Here is a 23,346-nt window from a genome sequence, read left to right as displayed (position 1 = left end):
TCCCAAGGGTGGTAATAATTACTCTGAGTTTTGAAGGACAAATATGAATTAACAAGATGAAGAAGGAAGGAGGATCAGCCAATAAACATATGCAAAAACTCAGAAGTATAATCTGTTTAGGGGTTAACAAGTAGTTCTCCATGAGCTTGTGTATGTGGGACATGTGAAAACATTTGGCAAGGTGAAGGGAAGTGAAAAACACCATGCTATCCTGAAAACTATGGAAAGCCACTGAAAAATTAGACAGTGACATTATTTGATCTATATTTTGAAAAAGCATCCAGGACTCTGTTTTATGGTAATGACTAAATAATTCAGACCAACCTTCCTCCTAAAGACAAAAATCTGGAGGAATTTTTTGAATTATTGAAAGAATCAAAGATCTAAAAAGATAATGATGAATCATCAGGCCAAGAATAGGTTGAGGATTATAACTCAGAAAACCTAAACCAACTTCCAGTGTCAGTCAAGATGGAATAAGCCCACGATAGCCCTTCTCTCCCATTGATTACAACTAAAAACTCTGGATGAAATCCATAAAGCAACTACTCGAGGAATCTGAAAAGTAAGCAAAAGCAGGTAGATTGGGAAGAAAAGTAAAATCTTGAAGAAATGACTCATGTGAAGGCGAGTTTCCTGTTTGTTTAGTTTTTTTCCTACCTCCTCTCCTAGCATTACTAAAATGTAAGGGCCCAGCAGAACTGCAAAAGCAAAAGGAAATCCTAATTTATTTTCTTTTTTTTTTTTTTTCTCTTCCAGCACTGCCCCAAGGGTGGCTCCAGTAGTGGAGCTACAGCAGCCATGGCAGCAAGGACATATAAAACCCCAGGAGAAACTCCATGTCTCTCACCAAAGGACAGGAGGACAGGACCCCTGTAAGGCTGAGGGTGAAGGGGCGATGCTAGAGAGAACTGGAGAAGGGGATTCCCTAATTACTTGTATGACTTGGCACAAGTCCCATAGGGAAAAGGGAGGATGTGCATGTACAAGATAGACCCAAGGCAAATATAGCAAAGGCTCTGAAATCACTATCCAAGTCCCAGAACTAATCTAACCTTGAGTGGAGCGTACATGAAACAGATGCAGAGTAACATGGCAAAAGCTTTGAAAACTGAACTGATAATGGAACCCCGGCACACAAAAGGTAAGATAGAACCTGTGATCTAAACTTGAGTTGCCTATCTGCTAAAATACAAACAAACAAACAAACATTCTCCAGGAGACTTTTAACAAGACCCAGAATCTCACAACATGTCCAGGATATAATCTAAAATTTCTCAGCATTCAAAGAACTAGGAAAATGTCACATCATTCTAAGTCTCAAGCAAACAATCAAAAATAATGAAGTACATAATGAGATAAACAACAAGAACTAGAATCTACAAAACAACAAACCACAGAAACAGATCCCAAGGGATCCCAGATATTGGCATTGCTGGACAAAAAATTTAATAAAACTAAGCTTACTATGCTCATGAAGACAAAAAAAAATGAGCTTAAAAATTTCTGCAAGGAATTTGAAACTCTAAAAAGTAACACTACAGATATTTTTTAAAGAACAGAATCAGAGAATACAAGAGCAGAAATTAAGGCCTAACAGATGAATTTTAAAACAGTTTAGAAATAGCTAAATAGAGAATTAGTGAACTGGAAGAAAGCAGAAGAAATTATCCTGAAGGGAGCACAATGAGAAAAGAAGACGAAAGATACAAAAAAGGTAAGAAATATGGAAGGAACAGCACAGTGACCTCACTGTTATGACTTGAAAAGATTCAACAGGCTCTCATCTAAGGGATTTTGCATTTGCTGTTTCCTCTGCCTGAAATATTCATTCCCAAAATAGCTACATGATACATTCCCTCATTTATTCAGGTCTCTAATCAAATACCACTTAATCAGAAAAAAACTTCCCCAAATACCCTATCCCAAAATATTCTCTTTTTAAGCAGTTGTCATCACCCAACATGTATTTTATTTATTCATTTATGGTATATGTCCCTTTACAAGAGTGCATACTCCATAATAGCAGAAGTTTTGTCTGTTTAGTACTGTTTTCCCTCAGCATCTAGAACATTTCATGGCACATAGTAGGCACTTTTTAAAATGCTGAATGAATAAATAAAAGACAGAGAAAATTACAATAGCAAAAATAAAGGTTTACGGCAAGAATACAGATGGAGTTTACAGTAAATATAAGGCAAGTATTAAGATTTTTTAGGGCAAGAATATACAATGGGAAAAGACAGTCTGTTCAATAAGTGGTGTTTGGAAAACTGGACAGCAACATGTAAATGAATGAAATTAGAACATTCCCTCATACACAAAAATAAACTCAAAATGGATTAAAGAACTAAATGTAAGGCCACAGACTACAAAACTCTTAGAGGAAAACATAGGCAGAACACTGACATAAATCACAGCAAGATCTTTTTTGATCCACCTCCTAGAGTAATGAAAATAAAAACAAAAATAAACAAATGGGACCTAATTAAACTTAAAAGCTTTTGCACAGCAAAGGAAACCATAAACAAAACAAAAAGACAACCCTCAGAATGGGAGAAAATATTTGCGAATGAAGCAACCGACAAGAAATTAATCTCCAAAATATACAAACAGCTCATGCAACTCAATATCAAAAAAGCAAACAACCCAGTCAAAAAATGGGTGGAAGACCTAAAAAGACTTTTCTCCAAAGAAGACATACACATGGCTAGAAAGCACATGAAAAGCTCAACATCCCTAATTAAGAGAAATGCAAATCAAAACTACCATGAGGGGCTTCCCTGGTGGCGCAGTGGTTGAGAGTCCGCCTGCCGATGCAGGGGACACGGGTTCGTGCCCCGATCCCGGAAGATCCCACATGCCGCGGAGCGGCTGGGCCCGCGAGCCATGGCCGCGGAGCCTGTGTGTCCGGAGCCTGTGCTCCGCAACGGGAGAGGCCACAGCAGTGAGAGGCCCGCGTACAGCAAAAAAAAAAAAAAAAAAAAAAAAAACTACCATGAGGTACATTCATTCAACAAGTGATATGCTCAGGGCCAGGGATCCAGCAGTGAATAAACAGACAACAATTTTAATCTCATAGAGCTTACATTCCATTGTGGGAGGAGGTAAGATAATAAACATCTCAAAAAAGTAAAATCTAGAGTTTGTCAGATAGTGATTGACTGCCCAGGAGTGAAACAATTCAGGGAAGAAGGACTTGAAGTGTCAGTAGGGGTTGGGGTCATCAATGTACAATAGAGTGGCTAGGCTAGAACCTAGGGGAAGATGGTATTTGAATAAAGACCTGAAGGAAGTGAGGGAGCAGCACAAGATGATGTTGAGGAGGGGTGGGAGCATCCCAGACAGAGGGACCAGCAGGGACAAAGAACTTGAAGTGGGAGTAGTTCTGGAGAGTCTGAGGTGGCCAGAGTGGAGTCAATGAGGGGGAGAGAAGCAAGAGATGAGGATGGAAGAGTAGGCAGTGGCAGACATGAAAGGCCTTGCAGACCATTGTCAGGACTTTGACTTTTCCATTGAGTGTGATGGGAAACTGCTGGAGAATTAGGAGCACAGCAACAGTACAATCAGACTTAGGCTTAACAGTATTATCTAGACCTCCAATGCCCCAAAGGTGAGCAACAGACCTTTGGAAATGTGGCTGATGAGATGGAGGGACTGATTTTTCATTTTATTTCATTTTAATTAAATTTAAAACTCATTTCTTGATTCAGTGATTGGAAAACTTATAAGTGTGTTTGGAACAACTTGGGTATGTGAATCTATTTTTTTCAACTGTACGTTTATGAGTTCTAAATATAGATCAGGTATTTCCAATAAAAATTTTACCATCTGAGGGCTTCCCTGGTGGCACACTGATTGAGAATCTGCCTGCCAATGCAGGGGACATGGGTTCAAGCCCTGGTCTGGGAAGATCCCACATGCCGCAGAGCAACTAGGCCCGTGAGCCACAACTACTGAGCCTGCGCATCTGGAGCCCGTGCTCCACAACAAGAGAGGCCGCGATAGTGAGAGGCCCATGCACTGCGATGAAGAGTGGCCCCCGCTTGCTGCAACTAGAGAAAGCCCTCGCACAGAAACGAAGACCCAACACAGTCAAAAATAAATAAATAAATTATAGTATCTTAAAAAAAAACAATTTTACCATCTGAAAGATAAAAAAAAAAAAAAACTACCATGAGGTATCACCTCACACTGGTCAGAATGGCCATGAACAAAAAATCTACAAACAGTAAATGCTGGAGAGGGTGTGCAGAAAAAGGAACCCTCCTACATTGTTGGTGGGAATGTAAACTGGTACAGCCACTATGGAGAACAGTATAGAGGTTCTTTACAAAACTAAAAATAGAGCTACCATATGTTCCACCACTCCTGGGCATATATCCGGAGAAAACCATAATTCAAAAAGATACATGCACCCCAATGTTCACTGCAGCACTATTTACAATAGCCAGGACATGGAAGCAACCTAAATGTCTATCCACAGAGGAATGGATATAGAAAATGTGGTACATATATACAACAGAATATTACTCAGACAGAAAAAAGAATGAACTAATGCCATTTGCAGCAACATGGATGGACCTAGAGATTATCATACTGAGTGAAGTAAGTCAAACAGAGAAAGACAAATATCATATGATATTGCTTATATGTGGAATCTTAAAAAAGGTACAAATGAACTTATCTACAAAACAGAAATAGAGTTACAGATGTAGAAAACAAACTTATGGTTACCAGGAGGTAAGGTGGGAGTAAGGGATAAAATGGGATATTGGGACTGACATATACAGACTACTATATATAAAATAGATAACTAATAAGGACCTACTACATAGCACAGGGAACTCTACTCAATACCCTGTAATGGCCTATATGGGAAAAGAATCTAAAAAAGAGTGGATATATGTATATGTATGTGTAACTGATTCACTTTGCTGTACACCTGAAACTAACACAACATTGTAAATCAAGTATACTCCAATAAAAATTTTAAAAATAATAATAATCATAATAATAATAGAATAAATAAAAGATGTTTTAGGAAAAAAAGAATCTACATGTCACATAAAGATACACTCTTTAGGGGAATTCTGTGGTGGTCCAGTGGTTAGGACTCTGTGCTTTCACTGCCAAGGGCACGGGTTCAATCCCTGGCCGGAGAACTAAGATCCTGCAAGCCATGTGGCATTGCCATAAATAAATAAATAAATAAACAAACAAACAAATAAATAAATAAATAAACTGAAATATGAAAAAAAAAAGATATACTCTTTAGTTCACTTAAGAGATCACCTAAAAATGTTTAAAAGTTTCTTCAGACCTCTCCCACCATCTGATATCTGACTTAGCTTAAAACTAAATGGAAGAAAGAACTAGCAGCCTTGTCTCTCTAGCCCAGGTTACTTTCTACAATGCAGTCCATATACTATCTCTCTACCCCATCCATATACTTTTCACCACTTTTTATATTTAGACAGATAAGTTAATCTTGCAAGTTGAATAAACAGGGTATCGTGGAAGAGCTGATAGTGGTACAGTACATTCTGGAAGGTATATATAGTTGCAAAAGCAAAGTACTTTAGGCAGAGACCAAGAATAAAATAACTAGCAATACTGCATACTAGAAATAATAATAACGGCTAACATCTATTGAGCACTTTGTACTGTTTAAGCATTTTGTATTTATTAACTACTTTAATTCTCAAAACAACACTAAGAGGTACTTTATTAACTAATAAACAGAGGGTCAGAGATTACATAAATTATTCAAATTATTCAAGGTCAAGCAGATAACAACTGAAAGTTTGAATTTGAGCACAGGGCTATCTATCTCTTCAGTCCAAGCTCTTAAGCTGTGTGGTATCAATTAAAATTTGAAAAATAGAGTCTATCCCAAAAAAGCAGGTAGACAGTATTTCCCAACAGATTCTTGGCAGAAACAAACAAACAACAAAGTAGACCTAGTGGCAGATTAATGACAATGACAAAAACAATTATTTTTGAAAATCAGATTATGTTTTTCATCAAAATGAAAAAAATTCCTACTTTACAATTAACATCAAAATATGCATAAAATAAAAACATGCACTTTCACATATGTACCACAACCTTAATAGAATGTTTTAAAACAATGTTTCTTTAGAAGAAATTTGAGAATTCTATTTATAAATAAATACTACACTGCTATTCTTAAGCACTGTGCTTTCAGCATAGCCCTCCATCAGTATTTTCTATTATGAACATGGCTATATATCATTCTTGATTCAATTTCCTGGTTGTTCCAAACAGAAGAGAAGGTTAGTCTCAAGATCACACTTTAACTGAAATGAGAATTAACCATAAATGGCAAGTAAATATATATCTTTTAAAATATATTATCTTTCAAAAAGCTTGAAGAACATTTCAAAGCTCAAAGAACTGAGAATCTAGGTACTACTTATATAAAGAAATGGTATGAGACACATATAACTTGTTCAAATAAAAAATGGCTCCTGGGACTTCCCTGGTGGTCCAGTGGTTAAGAATCCAACTTCCAATGCAGGGGACATGGGTTCGATCCCTGGTCGGGAAACTAGGATACCACATGCCACAGGGCAACTAAGGCCGTGCCACAACTACTGAGCCTGCATGCTCTAGAGCCCACGCACCACAACTAGAGAGCCCACATGCCGCAACTACTGAGGCTGCACACTCTGGAGCCCACATGCCGCAACTAGACAGCCCATGCACCACAACTACCTAGCCTGCGTGCTCTGGAGCCCGTGCACCACAAGTAGAGAGAAGCCCACATGCTGCAACAAAAAGACCCCACATGCAACAACCAAAAGACCTTGCATGCTGCAATGAAGACCCCACGTACCACAACTAAGACCCGATGCAGCCAAATAAATAAATAAATAAAAATTTAAAAATTAAAAAAAAAGTTTTTAATTGGTTCCAAAAACTGAAAATATTATTTGTTCCCCTCTCCACCCCCCCACCATTAAAGTAATAACAACAAATTGATAAAATCATATAAAATTAGAAAGATATTTACATTTCTTTGTCTTTTCAGCAGATCTGGCACAAGTTTCTTTGAGTAGATTACATAAATGCCTTGTAGCATTATTCCTGAAACAGAGGAAAGAGTTTGCATAAGTGTAATCTATCTCAAAATCAAAATATATAAAAGTTATGAAACATTACTGTTACAATTTTAAAGAAATTCTTAAAACATCATAATATTTAATATATACCACATATCGCTCATAAGTGACTATATGAAGGAAAAATTGGTTGACTGTACTATTAGCAAAGATGATTTAATAACTGCCTCCTTTTAAAGTGAAAAGCTCCTTAAAAAGTTTCTGCCCAAGTAGCTTTCAATAACCTTTTAGTAAACAGTTCCAGATTCACCTAAGAAATAAAATGAGAAGAGAGGATTGGGATTTTCATTACTAATTACCCCAGAAATATTCTAGCTATCTTACCTTCAAAACATAAAATAAGTAATTTTCTGAAGAGTCATTAATTATGTGAATAAGACCTCTGATCATCTCACAGATGCAGAAAAAGCTTTTGACAAAATTCAAAATCCGTCTATGATAAAAATTTTCAACAGAGTGGGTACAGAGGGAACCTACATCAACATAATAAAAGCCATATATAACAAGCCCACAGCTAACATCATACTCAACCCTGAAAAGCTGAAAGTTTGTCCTCTAAGATCAGGAACAAGACAAGGATGCCCATTCTTGCCACTGATATTCAACATAGTATTGGAAGTCCTAGCCACAGCAATAGACAAGAAAATAAAAGGCACTTGAATCAGAAAGAGCAAAGTAAAACTGTCACGATTTGCAGATGACAAGTTATTATATATAGAAAACCCTAAAGCCTCCATCGAAAAACTGTTAGAACTAATAAACAAATTCAATAAAGTTACAGGATACAAAATCAACATACAAAAATCAGTTGTATTTCTGTACACTAATAACGAACTATCAGAAGAGAAATTAAGAATATAATTCCATTTACAATTGCATCAAAAAGAATAACACGCTTAGGAATAAATTTAACCAAGGAGGTAAAAGACCTGCACACTGAAAACTATAACACACTGATGAAGGAAATTGAAGAAGACACAAATAAATGGAAAAATCTTCTGTGTCCATGAATTAGAAGAATTATCATCGTTAAAATGTCCACACTACCTAAATGGAGTCTGGTACCAATTCCAAATTTGGAAGGGGGTTCCTCACACCAACAAGCAATTCTGGGCACCACAGCTGAGTGTCCTACAATTCAATTCTGACACCATCTACCTGGAGATAGCATCAGACTTCATAAGTTAAGGGTTCAGTCCTATAAGACTGCTACCCTCCCCTTATCCCACCAACTTCAGATGCTAGTTGCAAGCCCAGGTTGTTACCTGTGGTTCTGTCCAACTGGCTATAATCAGAGGTTCCCATGACCTCCTCCTTGGGTTCTATTAATTTGCTAGAATGACTCAGAGAACTCAGAGAAACAATTTACTTACTAGAGTACTGGTTTATCATAAAAGGATATAACTCAGGAACAGCCAAGTGGGAAAGATGCACAGGGCAAGGTATGAGGAAAGGGTGAGAATCTTTCATGCTCTCTCCGAGCTCATCATTCTCCCCAAATCTCCACATGTTCACCAACCAGGAACCTCTCGAACCCTGACCTCTCAGGTTTTTACAGAGGCTTCATTAGATAGTCATGACTGATTAAATCTTTAGCCATTGGCAACTGATTCAACCTCCAGGTCCTCGCCCCGTCCCCAGAGGTTGGAAGTTCCAATCCTCTAACCACTTGGTTGGCTCTCCAGGCAACCAGCCCCTATCCTTAGGTGGGGTCCAAAAGTCACCTCATTAGCATAACAAGACACCTTTTCACTCTCAACATTTAGGAAATTCCAAGGGTTTGAGGAGTTGTGAGTCAGGAAAGATGGATGAAAACTAAATATATATGTGAAATATATTCTGGTCATCTGAATGACCAAATATATATTTTTTTCTTATAAATCACAACACCACACTAGTGAAAGCAATCTACAAATTCAATGCAATCCCACTCAAATTTCCAATGGCATTTTTCACAGAAACAGAACAAACAATACCAAAATTTGTATGGCATCACCAAAAACCCCAATTAGCCAAAGTAATCTTGAGAAAGGAGACCAAAGCTGGAGGCATCACACTTCCTGATTTGAAACTACATTATAAAGCTATAGTAACCAAAATGGTATGGTACTGGCATAAAAACAGACACATAAATCAATGGAACAGAATAGACAGTCCAGAAATAAACCCACAGATATACAGTCAATTAATTCATGATGAAGAAACCAAAAACATATAGAATGGGGAAAGGACAGTCTCTTCAATACATGGTGTTGGGGAAACTAGACAGCCACATACAAAAGAACAAAACTGGACCACTACCTTACACCATACACAAAAATAAAGTCAAAAGGGATCAAAGACTTGAACCTAAGATCTGAAATCATAAAACTCCTAGAAGAAAACATAGGCAGTAAGCTCTTTGACATAGGTGATGATTTTCTGGATTTAACATCAAAAGCAAAGGTAACAAAAGGAAAAATAAACAAGCGGGCTACATCAAATTAAAAAGCTTCTGCACAGCAAAGGAAACCATAAACAAAATTAAAAGGCAAAATACTAAATGAGAGAAAATATTTGCAAATCATATATCTGATAAGGGGTTAATATCCAAAGTATAAGAAGTCATGCAACTCAATAGCAAAAAACAATCTGATTTTAATGTGGGCAGAGGATCTGGACAGAGATTTTTCCAGAGAAGACATACAGATGGTCAACAGGTACATGAAAAGGTGCCCAACATCACTAACCCCCAGGGAAATGCAAATCAAAATCACAATGAGATACTACCTCACACCTATTAGAATGACTATTATTAAAAAGATGAGATAACAAGTGTTGGTGAGGATGTGGAGAAAAGGGAACACTTGTGCACTACTGGTGGGAATATAAATTGGTTCAGCCACTATGAAAAACAGTTCGGAGTTTCCTCAAAAAATTAAAAATAAAACCATATGATCTAGCAATTCTACTTCTTGGGATTTATCCAAAGGAAACAAGAATACTAACTTGAAAAGGTATATGCATCCCCATGTTCAATGCAGCATTATTTACAACAGTCAAGACATGGAAACAACCTAACTATCAATGGATAAATAAAGTGTAGAATATATATACACCCATAAAAGTGAAGGAAATCCTGTCATTTACAACATTATGAATGGAACTTGAGAGCATTATGCTATATGATATAACTCAGACAAAGAAAGACAAATACCATATGGTCTCATTTATATGTGAAATCTTAAAAAAAATTGAAAACAAACTTATAGATACAGACAACAGATTGATGGTTGCCAGAGACAGAGGTGGGAGGTGGGCAAAATGAGTGAAGGAAGTTAAAAGGTACAAACTTCCAGTCATAAAATAAATCCTGGGGATGTAATATACCGCACGATGAATATAGTTAGTAATATTGTACATTTGAAAGTTGCTAAGAGAGTAGATCTTGAGGGTTCTTGTCAAAGCAAAAAATCTGTAATTATATGTGGTAATGGATATTAACTAGACTTATTGTGGTGATCATTTTGCAATATATACATATATCAATCATTACATTGTACACTTAAAAATAATATAATGTTATATGTCAATTATATCTCAACCAAAAAAACTTTTTAAGGTCAATATAATGTAGTCATACCTTCCAAATCTCATTAAATGGTATTGAAAGTTAAAAAAAAAAGACCTCTGGGTGTCCTGAAGTTGCTAACATATAAACCAGTTTAAATTTTCCAATGTATAATTTTTCTGCAGAAATGAATTGTTACAGATTAACATTTTATAATAATTTTTAAGTCTAAATATTAGTTTAATGAAGAGCAAAAGCTGTAATATTACATAAACTACATCCTTTAACATTTTCAATAATCTAATAAATGAAAAGGTTAAGAAGTCACTGAAATCAAAGGTGGTTTTGTTTTGTTTTCAAAGCCTGTGACTATTCTCTACCACAAATCAGTAGTTCTCAAAGTATGATCCCTTTCGGCGGAGATCACCTTCCTCCCCACAGATACACCAGAAATACAGCTACACGTGGAACAACTCCTACAGAACACCTACGGAACGCTGGCAGAAGACCTCAGACCTCCCAAAAGGCAAGAAACTCCCCACGTACCTGGGTAGGGCAAAGCGGAGAGATTCCCGCACAGAGGATCGGTGCCGACCGGCACTCACCAGCCCGAGAGGTTTGTCTGCTTGCCCGCCGGGGCGGGCAGCACTGGAAGCTGAGGCTCGGGCTTCGGTCAGAGCGCAGAGAGAGGACTGGGGCCGGTGGCGAGAACTCAGCCTGAAGGGGGCTAATGCGCCACAGCTAGCGGGAGGGAGTCCGGGAAAACTCTGGAGCTGCCGAAGAGGCAAGAGACTTTTTCTTCCCTCTTGGTTGCCTGGTGCGCGAGGAGAGGGGATTAAGAGTGCTGCTTAAAGGAGCTCCACAGATGGGCGCGAGCCGCGGCTGAAAGTGCGGAGCCCAGAAACAAGCGTGGGACGCTGGGGCTGCTGCTGCCGCCGCCAAGAGGCCTGTGTGTGAGCGCGGGTCACTGTCCACGCCCCCTTTCCAGGGAGCCTGTGCAGCCCGTCACTGCCGGGGTCCCGGGATCCAGGGACGGCTTCCCTGGGAGAACGCACGGCGCACCTCGGGCTGGTGCAACATCACGCCGGCCTCTGCCGCTTCAGGCTCACCCCGCACTCCGTGCCCCTCCCTCCCCCCGGCCTGAGTGAGCCAGAGTCCCCGAAGCGGCTGCTCCTTTAACCCTGTCCTGTCTGAGCGAAAAACAGACGCCCTCCGGCGACCTACACGCAGAGGCGGGGCCAAATCCAAAGCTGAGACCCAGGAGCTGTGAGAACAAAGAAGAGAAAGGGAAATCTCTCCCAGCAGCCTCAGAAGCAGTGGATTAAAGCTCCACAATCAACTTGATGTACCCTGCATGTGTGGAATACATGAATAGACAACAAATCATCCCAAATTGAGGAGCCAGGAATCAGTGCTGTGCTTCTGAGGTGGGAGAGCCAACTTCAGGACACTGGTCCACAAGAGACCTCCCAGCTCCACATAATATCAAACAGCGAAAATCTTCCAGAGATCTCCATCTCAACACCAGCACCCAGCTTCACTCAACGACCAGCAAGCTACAGTGCTGGACACCCTATGCCAAACAACTAGCAAGACAGGAACACAACGCCACCCATTAGCAGAGAGGCTGCCTAAAATCATAAAAAGTCCGCAGACACCCCAAAACACACCACCAGACATGGACCTGCCCACCAGAAAGACAAGATCCAGCCTCATCCACCAGAACACAGGCACTAGTCCCCTCCACCAGGAAGCCTACACAACCCACTAAACCAACCTTAGCCACTGGGGACAGACACCAAAAACAACGGGAACTACGAACCTGCAGCCTGCAAAAAGGAGACCCCAAACACAGTAACATAAGCAAAATGAGAAGACAGAAAAACACACAGCAGGTGAAGGAGCAAGATAAAAACCCACCAGACCTAACGAATGAAGAGGTAATAGGCAGTCTACCTGAAAAAGAATTCAGAATAATGATAGTAAAGATGATCCAAGATTCTATTTCCAAGATCCAAAACCTTGGAAATAGAATAGACAAAATGCAAGAAACAGTTAACAAGGACCTAGAAGAACTAAAGATGAATCAAGCATCGATTAAAAACACAATAAATGAAATGAAAAACACTCTAGATGGGATCAATAGCAGAATAACTGAGGCAGAAGAACGGATAAGTGAGGTGGAAGATAAAATAGTGGAAATAACTGCTGCAGAGCAAAATAAAGAAAAAAGAATGAAAAGAACAGAGGACAGTCTCAGAGACCTCTGGGACAACATTAAACGCACCAACATTCGAATTATAGGGGTTCCAGAAGAAGAAGAGAAAAAGAAAGGGACTGAGAAAATATTTGAAGAGATTATAGTTGAAAACTTCCCTAATATGGGAAGGGAAATAGTTAATCAAGTCCAGGAGGCACAAAGAGTCCCATACAGAATAAATCCAAGGAGAAATACGCCAAGACACATATTAATCAAACTGTCAAAAATTAAACACAAAGAAATCATATTAAAAGCAGCAAGGCAAAAACAACAAATAACACACAAGGGAATCCCCATCAGGATAACAGCTGATCTCTCAGCAGAAACTCTACAAGCCTGAAGGGAGTGGCAGGACATAATTAAAGTGATGAAGGAGAAAAACCTGCAACCAAGATTACTCTACCCAGCAAGGATCTCATTCAGATTTGATGGAGAAATTAAAACGTTTACAGACAAGAAAAAGCTGAGAGTTCAGCACCACCAAACCAGCTTTACAACAAATGCTAAAGGAACTTCTCTAGGCAAGAAACACAACAGAAGGAAAAGACCTACAATAACGAACCCAAAACAATTAAGAAAATGGTAATAGGAACATACATATCGATAATTACCTTAAATGTAAATGGATTAAATGCTCCCACCAAGGGCCTCCCTGGTGGCGCAGTGGTTGAGAGTCCGCCTGCCGATGCAGGGGATACGGGTTCGTGCCCCGGTCTGGGAGGATCCCATATGCCGCGGAGCGGCTGGGCCCGTGAGCCATGGCCGCTGGGCCTGCGCATCCGGAGCCTGTGCTCCGCAACGGGAGAGGCCACAACAGTGAGAGGCCCGCATACCGCAAAAAAAAAAAAAAAAAAAAAAAAAGAAATGCTCCCACCAAAAGACACAGAGTGGCTGAATGGATACAAAAACAAGACCCATATATATGCTGTCTACAAGAGACCCACTTCAGACCTAGAGACACATACAGACTGAAAGTAAGGGGATGGAAAAAGATATTCCATGCAAATGGAAACCAAAAGAAAGCTGGAGTAGCAATTCTCACATCAGACAAAATAGACTTTAAAATAAAGACTACTAGAAGAGACAAAGAAGGACACTACATAATGATCAAGGGATCGATCCAAGAAGACGATATAACAATTGTAAATATTTATGTACCCAACATAGGAGCACCTCAATTCATAAGGCAAATACTAACAGCCATAAAAGGAGAAATCGACAGTAACACAATCATAGTAGGGGACTTTAACACCCCACTTTCACCAATGGACAGATCAACCAAAATGAAAATAAATAAGGAAACACAAGCTTTAAATGATACATTAAACAAGATGGACTTAATTGATAGTTATAGGACATTCCATCCAAAAAGAACAGAATACACATTTTTCTCAAGTGCTCATGGAACATTCTCCAGGATAGATATCTTGGGTCACAAATCAAGCCTTGGTAAATTTAAGAAAATTGAAATTGTATCATGTATCTTTTCTGACCACAATGCTATGAGACTAGATATCAATTACAGGAAAAGAGCTGTAAAAAATACAAACACATGGAGGCTAAACAATACACTACTTAATAACGAAGTGATCACTGAAGAAATCAAAGAGAAAATTAAAAAATACCTAGAAACAAATGACAATGGAGACACGACAACCCAAAACCTATGGGATGCAGCAAAAGCAGTTCTAAGAGAGAGGTTTATAGCAATACAATCCTACCTTAAGAAACAGGAATCATCTCAAATAAACAACCTAACCTTGCACCTAAAGCAATTAGAGAAAGAAGAACAAAAACATCCCAAAGTTAGCAGAAGGAAAGAAATCATAAAAATCAGATCAGAAATAAATGAAAAAGAAATGAAGGAAACGATAGCAAAGATCAATAAAACTAAAAGCTGGTTCTTTGAGAAGATAAACAAAATTGATAAACCATTAGGCAGACTCATCAAGAAAAAAAGGGAGAAGACTCAAATCAGTAGAATTAGAAATGAAAAAGGAGAAGTAACAACTGACACTGCAGAAATACAAAAGATCATGAGAGATTACTACAAGCAACTCTATGCCAATAAAATGGACAACCCGGAAGAAATGGACAAATTCTTAGAAATGCACAACTGCCAAGACTGAATCAGGAAGAAATAGAAAATATGAACAGACCAATCATAAGCACTGAAATTGAAACTGTGATAAAAAATCTTCCAACAAACAAAAGCCCAGGACCAGATGGCTTCACAGGCGAATTCTATCAAGCATTTAGAGAAGAGCTAACACCTATCCTTCTCAAACTCTTCCAAAATATAGCAGAGGGAGGAACACTCCCAAACTCATTCTACGAGGCCACCATCACCTTGACACCAAAACCAGGCAAGGATGTCACAAAGAAAGAAAACTACAGGCCAATATCACTGATGAACATAGATGCAAAAATCCTCAACAAAATACTAGCAAACAGAATCCAACAGCACATTAAAAGGATCATACACCATGATCAAGTGGGGTTTATTCCAGGAATGCAAGCATTCTTCAATATACGCAAATCAATCAACGTGATACACCATATTAACAAATTGAAGGAGAAAAACCATATGATAATCTCAATAGATACAGAGAAAGCTTTTGACAAAATTCAACACCCATTTATGATGGAAACCCTGCAGAAAGTAGGCATAGAAGGAACTTTCCTCAACATAATAAAGGCCACATATGACAAACCCACAGCCAGCATCGTCCTCAATGGTGAAAAACTGAACCCATTTCCACTAAGATCAGGAACAAGACAAGGTTGCCCACTCTCACCACTCTTATTCAACCTAGTTTTGGAAGTTCTAGCCACAGCAATCAGAGAAGAAAAGGAAATAAAAGGAATCCAAATCGGAAAAGAAGAAGTAAAGCTGTCACTGTTTGCAGATGACATGATACTATACATAGAGAATCCTAAAGATGCTACCAGAAAACTACTAGAGCTAATCAATGAATTTGGTAAAGTAGCAGGATACAAAATTAATGCACAGAAATCTCTGGCATTCCTATATACTAATGATGAAAAATCTGAAAGTGAAATCAAGGAAACACTCCCATTTACCATTGCAACAAAAAGAATAAAATATCTAGGAATAAACCTACCTAAGGAGACAAAAGACCTGTATGCAGAAAATTATAAGACCCTGATGAAAGAAATTAAAGATGATACAAATAGATGGAGAGATGTACCATGTTCTTGGATTGGAAGAATCAACATTGTGAAAATGACTCTACTACCCAAAGCAATCTACAGATTCAATGCAATCTCTATCAAACTACCACTGGCATTTTTCACAGAACTAGAACAAAAAAATTCACAATTTGTATGGAAACACAAAAGACCCCGAATAGCCAAAGCAATCTTGAGAATGAAAAATGGAGCTGGAGGAATCAGGCTCCCTGACTTCAGACTATACTACAAAGCTACAGTAATCAAGACAGTATGGTACTGGCACAAAAACAGAAAGGTAGACCAATGGAACAGGATAGAAAGCCCAGAGATAAACCCATGCACATATGGTCACCTTATCTTTGATAAAGGAGGCAGGAATGTACAGTGGAGAAAGGACAGTCTCTTCAATAAGTGGTGCTGGGAAAACTGGACAGGGACACGTAAAAGTATGAGATTAGATCACTCCCTAACACCATACACAAAAATAAGCTCAAAATGGATTAAAGACCTAAATGTAAGGCCAGACACTATCAAACTCTTAGAGGAAAACATAGGCAGAACACTCTATGACATAAATCACAGCAAGATCCTTTTTGACCCACCTCCTAGAGAAATGGAAATAAAGACAAAAATAAACACATGGGACCTAATGAAACTTCAAAGCTTTTGCACAGCAAAGGAAACCATAAACAAGACCAAAAGACAACCCTCAGAATGGGAGAAAATATTTGCAAATGAAGCAACTGACAAAGGATTAATCTCCAAAATTTATAAGCAGCTCATGCAGCTCAATAACAAAAAAACAAACAACCCAATCCAAAAATGGGTAGAAGACCTAAATAGACATTTCTCCACAGAAGATATACAGATGGCCAACAAACACATGAAAGGATGCTCAACATCTTTACTCATTAGAGAAATTCAAATCAAAACTACAATGAGATATCATCTCACACCAGTCAGAATGGCCATCATCAAAAAATCTAGAAACAATAAATGCTGGAGAGGGTGTGGAAAAAAGGGAACACTCTTGCACTGCTGGTGAGAATGTGAATTGGTACAGTCACTATGGAGAACGGTATGGAGGTTCCTTAAAAAACTACAAATAGAACTACCATATGACCCAGCAATCCCACTACTGGGCATATACCCTGAGAAAACCATAATTCAAAAAGAGTCATGTACCAAAATGTTCATAGCAGCCCTATTTACAATAGCCCGGAGATGGAAACAACCTAAGTGTCCATCATCAGATGAATGGGTAGAGAATGTGTGGCACATATATACAATGGAATATTACTCAGCCATAAAAAGAAACGAAATTGAGCTATTTGTAATGAGGTGGATGGACCTAGAGTCTGTCATACAGAGTGAAATAAGTCAGAAAGAGAAAGACAAATACTGTATGCTGACACATATATATGGAATTTAAGAAAAAAAATATCATGAAGAACATAGGGGTAAGACAGGAATAAAGACACAGACCTACTAGAGAATGGACTTGAGGATATGGGGAGGGGGAAGGGTAAGCTGTGACAAAGCGAAAGAGCAGCATGGACATATATACACTACCAAACGTAAGGTAGATAGCTAGTGGGAAGCAGCCGCATAGCACAGGGAGATCAGCTTGGTGCTTTGTGACCGCCTGGAGGGGTGGGATAGGGAGGGTGGGAGTGAGACGCAAAAGGGAGGGGATATGGGAACATATGTATATGTATAACTGATTAAATTTGTTATAAAGCAGAAAAAAAAAAGTATGATCCTTGCACCAGCAGCATCCACATCACTTGTTAGAAGTACAAATTCTTAAGTCTACTCCACTGAATCAGAAACTCTGGCAGGGGAGGAGAGGCCAACAACATGTGTTTTAACAAGCTCTGCAGGTAATTCTGAAGCTTGCTAAAGTTTAAGAACCACTGTTCTAGACAGAGGAACTTTTTATTGTTACTGGTTTTGTAAAATCAAAACAAGTAACTGCAAACCTAATTCTTGGACTTCCCTGGTGGCACAGTGGTTAAGAATCTGCCTGCCAATGCAGGTAACACGGGTTGGAGCCCTGGTCCGGGAAGATCCCACATGCTGTGGAGCAACTAAGCCTGTGTGCCACAAATACTGAGCCTGCGCTCTAGAACCCACAAGCCACAACTACTGAAGCCCATGCGCCTAGAGCCCATGCTCTGCAACAAGAGAAGCCACCGCAATGAGATGCCCGCGCACCGCAACGAAGAGTAGCCCCCGCTCACCGCAACTAGAGAAAGCCCACGCGCAACAACGAAGACCCAACACAGCCAAAACTAAATAAATAAAATTAATTAATTAATAAAAAAGAAGGATGATACTAAAGTTTTAAGCCAAAGTTAATGGAAGAATGATTGGGTCACTGGCAAAAACAGGAATTTGACAGTGAGAATTAGCTTGGAACTAAGTTGAGCCCTCTTGTGCAAGGGTTTCACCTAAAACAATAGTCAAACAAAAAGGTATACAATATACATAGGCAGTTGTAGATATAGGATTATCAGGTACCTTTATCAACACTAAGTAATGGCTTCCCCTGCCTGTCATTTTAAAAAGTGAGAAGTTATTAGTCAGTGACCACAGTTTGTCAAATGCAAGAATGTAAAATAGGTATGTCTTCCTTTTCTCCACAGCACCCAGATAGAATTCTATATATCAATTAATATTATACAACAGAAAGAGCTCATTCAGTTTTTGGAAATTATTTTAATAATTAGTTTGGAATAAAAAATAAATTTGTAAAGAACAAATTCATTAAATTATTACTTACTCTTTTATTAAATCTTTATTTTCTTGAATTCCTTCTTCTAATTTCAAACTTACTTTTTCATTTTCAAACTAATTTACAAGAGAGAAGAACAGTTCATCACATTTTACTTAGCAAAATAAACATGAGTATATTCATTAAGCAGCATTTCTTTGCTAACATGCTATGATGGTCTGTAAGAATTATTTTCTTTGAACACAAAAAAGAATTTTTTTGTCACACTTATGGATATCCTATCTGGGTCTCACTTTCATCAGTCTAAAATTAGGTTTGCTGAATTATCTCCAAAATGTATCCAACAATATTTTAATGTGATATTATCTTCCCTAAACATTTTGAAATGATATTTTTCTCTTTCTCCTAACCCAATGTTGCATTTTCTCAAAATTTTTCTTTCACTATGCCATAAAATTGAAGCGAAACAGTTTCAAATTTAAAGTTTTATCTATAATGTCATTTTCTAATATAATAAAAAAGACATATCAAACAAAACATCATCAGTAACAGGAACCAATAAAAATTAAAATTCCATAATTAGAATCATTACATCAATCTTTATCTAAAGTAAATTACTATTTCCCTAGTCATTTGCATTAAGTTTCGTGCAGCCTGTCTTCTGCTCATCCTAAAGTTGAAATGCAACTAATATTAACGAAACTTCAAAAAACACCATTCTTAAAATCCACATGGCAGAAACAAGATAAACCCAACTTACTCTGAAATAATACTCTAGTTTTAATAGTATTATAAGATTTACTATACTATATTTTCAATTACAAATTTCATTATACCTGTAGTTCTTGAATGGCTTTCCGCTGTGCTTCAATTGTTTTTCTATTTTCTTGCAACTTGTTTTCTTTCTGCTTCAGTTCAGATTCTACACTCACTTTCCACTTCTTGATCTTTTCAGCCTCCTTATACAGTTTTGAATATAGTCTGCTCATTGGCTCTGAATTCTATTATAAAATAGGTTTTAAAGACTGTTAATAGTTCAAAATTTTAGTATAACCAAACTACAGCTGCCTATTGAAAATATCCTTGAGTATCTTAATAGTTGAGACCAAATCTCTCCTCAATTTATGCCCTAATACCATGCTGAAAGCTATATTAACTTTTTTCTGACTACTAAGGCAATATTAGCTACTTCACTAAGGTTACTGGTCACCTGACTAAGTTATTCCTTGATGAATAAAATCAAATAACTCCAAAATGTGCCTAAGCCAGAAGTTAGAAATCTTTAAGTCAATGAGAGAATCTGGCTGCTTAAAAGCTAAAATGAATCACTCTACATGAAATGTGTCAATTTTAGCAATGGTCTTGAAATATTTTGGTTATACAAACAGCTTAAGGATTAACCAAAGGATATGAAGTTTAAGGTACAATGACAAGAAAAATAATAATGAACACAAGATGTTTCATTTAGCCTGAGGTTTTATTTGGATTTTATTTGGATTTCCTGCATCATCCCTTTCCACATTATAAGGTAAACGTCAGAGGTTTTGGTTGTTTTTTTTTTTTTAATCATGCTACTTTCTCCTTGCTGATAGCTCTGTTATCAAAATATATGAATAAATTCCGTATTTCTAAATTTGTGATACCATAATCCCAGCAATAAACAGATAGCACTTTAGCAGGCCATGGAATTTCTCTTTGTTTTAAAGACATCCATGTGCCATAAGAAAGAATGATTTTTATAACTAAAATCAAAAGTACAGTATAACCTACAAATTCCTTAGACAGTAAACCAGCCAAACAATCATACCTATTAATTCAAGAATTGTTTGTAAAATACTGGCTTAATTCTCAACCTTTTCACACATTGCATTCATCTCCCCTTTTCTATTCTTGATTTTTATGGTTTAAAGTTAAATTGCCCCTTAAGAAGTCATGCTTTTATAACTCAGGAAAATACAGAGGCTTAGTGTTTCAGCAAATTCAAAAGAAAAGCAAAGTGGCGAAAAGGTTTTAAAGAATATAACTTAAAACCTTAACTAAATATTAATCCTTTTGAAGCTTCAAAAGAAAGATAAATACAAGTAATAATAAATGATACTCCAATTACAAGAAATTTAATATGGATGGGAAATCTTCTGACCTCAAAATCAGAGTCTTTTAGTCCCTCCTGGTAATGACAACTGTCAGAATTATCAACCTAAAAAATGAATAAATTTTTCCTATGAGAAAATACTTCTGATGATAGTTTCCAAATAGCAGCAATTAAATACTGAAGACTAGTAATCCAACAACTAAAGATTTTTTTTTCTTTTTCAAGCAAGCAATTCAATATCTAAACAGGTTATATTTATATACACTATACTTAACTGACCTGTTCAAGCATGGGCAAAAAGTCAACTTTTTGTAAAGCAGGATCTGCAAGATAAAAGACAACTGGAATTAAATATGCCAACATCCTGTTTTATATATTAAGTATTATATCTAGCTTTAATGTCAAGGCTATCAATATAATACTCTTATTTGATATCGAGCAATGTGTATTTTAAAAATGCTTCTATGTAAGGTGATACATTGCTTTTCTAGTCTCCTACCTGAATCAATGTTTTTCCCATTTTTGGAGAGATTAGTCATTGCAAATGGAAAACCAAAATCATCTTCAACACATTTGTTGAAACCCTAGAAACACAAAGAAGTTCTTAAACACACTGTCCCATACCACTCTAGTAACTAGCAGTGTAATATGTAATTACATATACAGTATACATCTGCTTTAAAAAATGACTATAATTGTAAATCCTTTAATGTATACATAGTGTTAAAAATATCAAATGATTTTGCCCTGTAAACAAAGCAAAAATTTTTAATTTTCACTTATAAGAGAAAGCTAAACTAAAATTACATGATACATGCTTTGTAAGTACTCAGGAGTAATTTTAGTGATTTTAATTAGTAGCTTAGAATATTGGCTTTCTTCAGTTTCATTATGATCTTTCCCCTGGTAAAATTGAGAATTTTCTTCACTGAATAGCATTTTAATGTTACACTCTTTGGCTATAGAGACATAAGAATTTTTCTACAACATAGAAAATTAAAATATTCATTGCTTCATCATATTTCCAACATAAAGTTCCACATAAGAAATTTATTTTTTTTAATGTAATTTTTTTTTTTTTTGGCCGCACTGTGCATAATGCAGGTTCTTAGTTCCCTGACCAGGGACTGAACGCATGCCCCCTGCAGTGAAAGTTCAGAGTCTTAACCACTGGACCGACAGGGAAGTCCCCACATAAATAAATTACTAAAAAAAGCTCTATTCTTCCTTTCCTATAAGAACCTACTACACGTACGAATTTCCCGTTTATCCTGTCAACCCAGAAGCTCAGAGTCAAATTTTAACCTCAAACACTGATTTTTACCAGTATGTCAACATATTTGTCCAAATTTTCTTAATTTTCCTTGATCCTAATATTCTTCTAATTTATATTTTACTATTTCATTGTATATGTTCATAAGTTGCCTTAAATCATTTAAAGAAAAAGAATTAAAGTAAGCAGGTCCCATTATGTATGCAGAATTCCAAAGCACCAATGATTATTTCTTTAAATGAACGATGCCTAAACACATTAAGTGTGCTCATTATTCATTCAAAGCAATGCTGTTCAAAATTCTTGGGTAAACCAGACCATATTTACTGAAAAAAATTATAAGATATCACCAGTAAGAAAGTTCACTTCGCCTCATTTACCGAATGAGTAAATGCAAATTTACCTTGAAGAAATTAGAATCTCTCCCCAAAGTCTGAGGTTTCACTGCAGATACTTGACTGCTACTTAATCTCGGTGGTACAAACAATTTAAAGGGCTTCTGCTTTTCCATTTTCTCTTCCAGTCGTAATTTTCTATTGCTCAAGATGGGGGAGAAAGTGTTTTACATTGTTTCATTAATGCACTACTTATTCTATAATAAATGGGTATATAAAGGAATGCGTGAAACATTTGCTACCATGGAAGCCTACGGCGTCCCTTACTGCCGTGGTGTTCAAAGCAGAAACATCCCCTATTTGTCCCCACCATCCCCCCACGACCAATGGCCACGCTGGCGACGTCGATGGATAATCGAGAAACTCGAACTAGGCATCATCGCCGGGCAGCCTGAGAAGAAGCCCGTTACCTCCACCAGCCCTGTTAGGAAAGACTGACAGGGAAGAGAAGCATAGCAGTCTAAGAGAACGAGCTTTTTTCTCTTTTTTTGCGGTACGCGGGCCTCTCACTGTTGTGGCCTCTCCCGTTGCGGAGCACAGGCTCCGGACGCGCAGGCTCAGCGGCCATGGCTGACGGGCCCAGCCGCTCTGCGGCATGTGGGATCTTCCCGGACCGGGGCACGAAACCGTGTCCCCTGCATCAGCAAGCGGACTCTCAACCACTGCGCCACCAGGGAAGCCCCACCAGCCCTGTTA

At 37.8% G+C, this 23,346-nt stretch overlaps 1 protein-coding gene across 3 annotated transcripts in view; it reads right to left on the bottom strand.

The window, feature by feature from the left end:
* SYCP1 (synaptonemal complex protein 1) overlaps positions 1–22,766 on the bottom strand; it is a gene marked incomplete at both ends in the record, with an annotated part of 173,016 nt that extends 150,250 nt beyond the window's left edge. For all 3 annotated transcript variants that reach the window (XM_082615943.1, XM_082615944.1, XM_082615945.1), the window contains 7 exons: positions 7,040–7,113; positions 18,939–19,006; positions 19,727–19,891; positions 21,031–21,087; positions 21,262–21,305; positions 21,482–21,566; positions 22,659–22,766. In XM_082615943.1, coding sequence (XP_082472069.1) covers positions 7,040–7,113; positions 18,939–19,006; positions 19,727–19,891; positions 21,031–21,087; positions 21,262–21,305; positions 21,482–21,566; positions 22,659–22,766 — 601 coding nt within the window. The remainder of the gene's footprint in view (positions 1–7,039; positions 7,114–18,938; positions 19,007–19,726; positions 19,892–21,030; positions 21,088–21,261; positions 21,306–21,481; positions 21,567–22,658) is intronic.
* Between the last annotated feature and the right edge of the window lie 580 nt (positions 22,767–23,346).

The sequence above is a fragment of the Mesoplodon mirus genome (genome assembly GCF_964341445.2).
Source record: "Mesoplodon mirus genome assembly, chromosome: 3".
Lineage (NCBI taxonomy): Eukaryota > Metazoa > Chordata > Mammalia > Artiodactyla > Ziphiidae > Mesoplodon > Mesoplodon mirus.
This window is presented reverse-complemented; position numbering and strand designations above follow the sequence as displayed.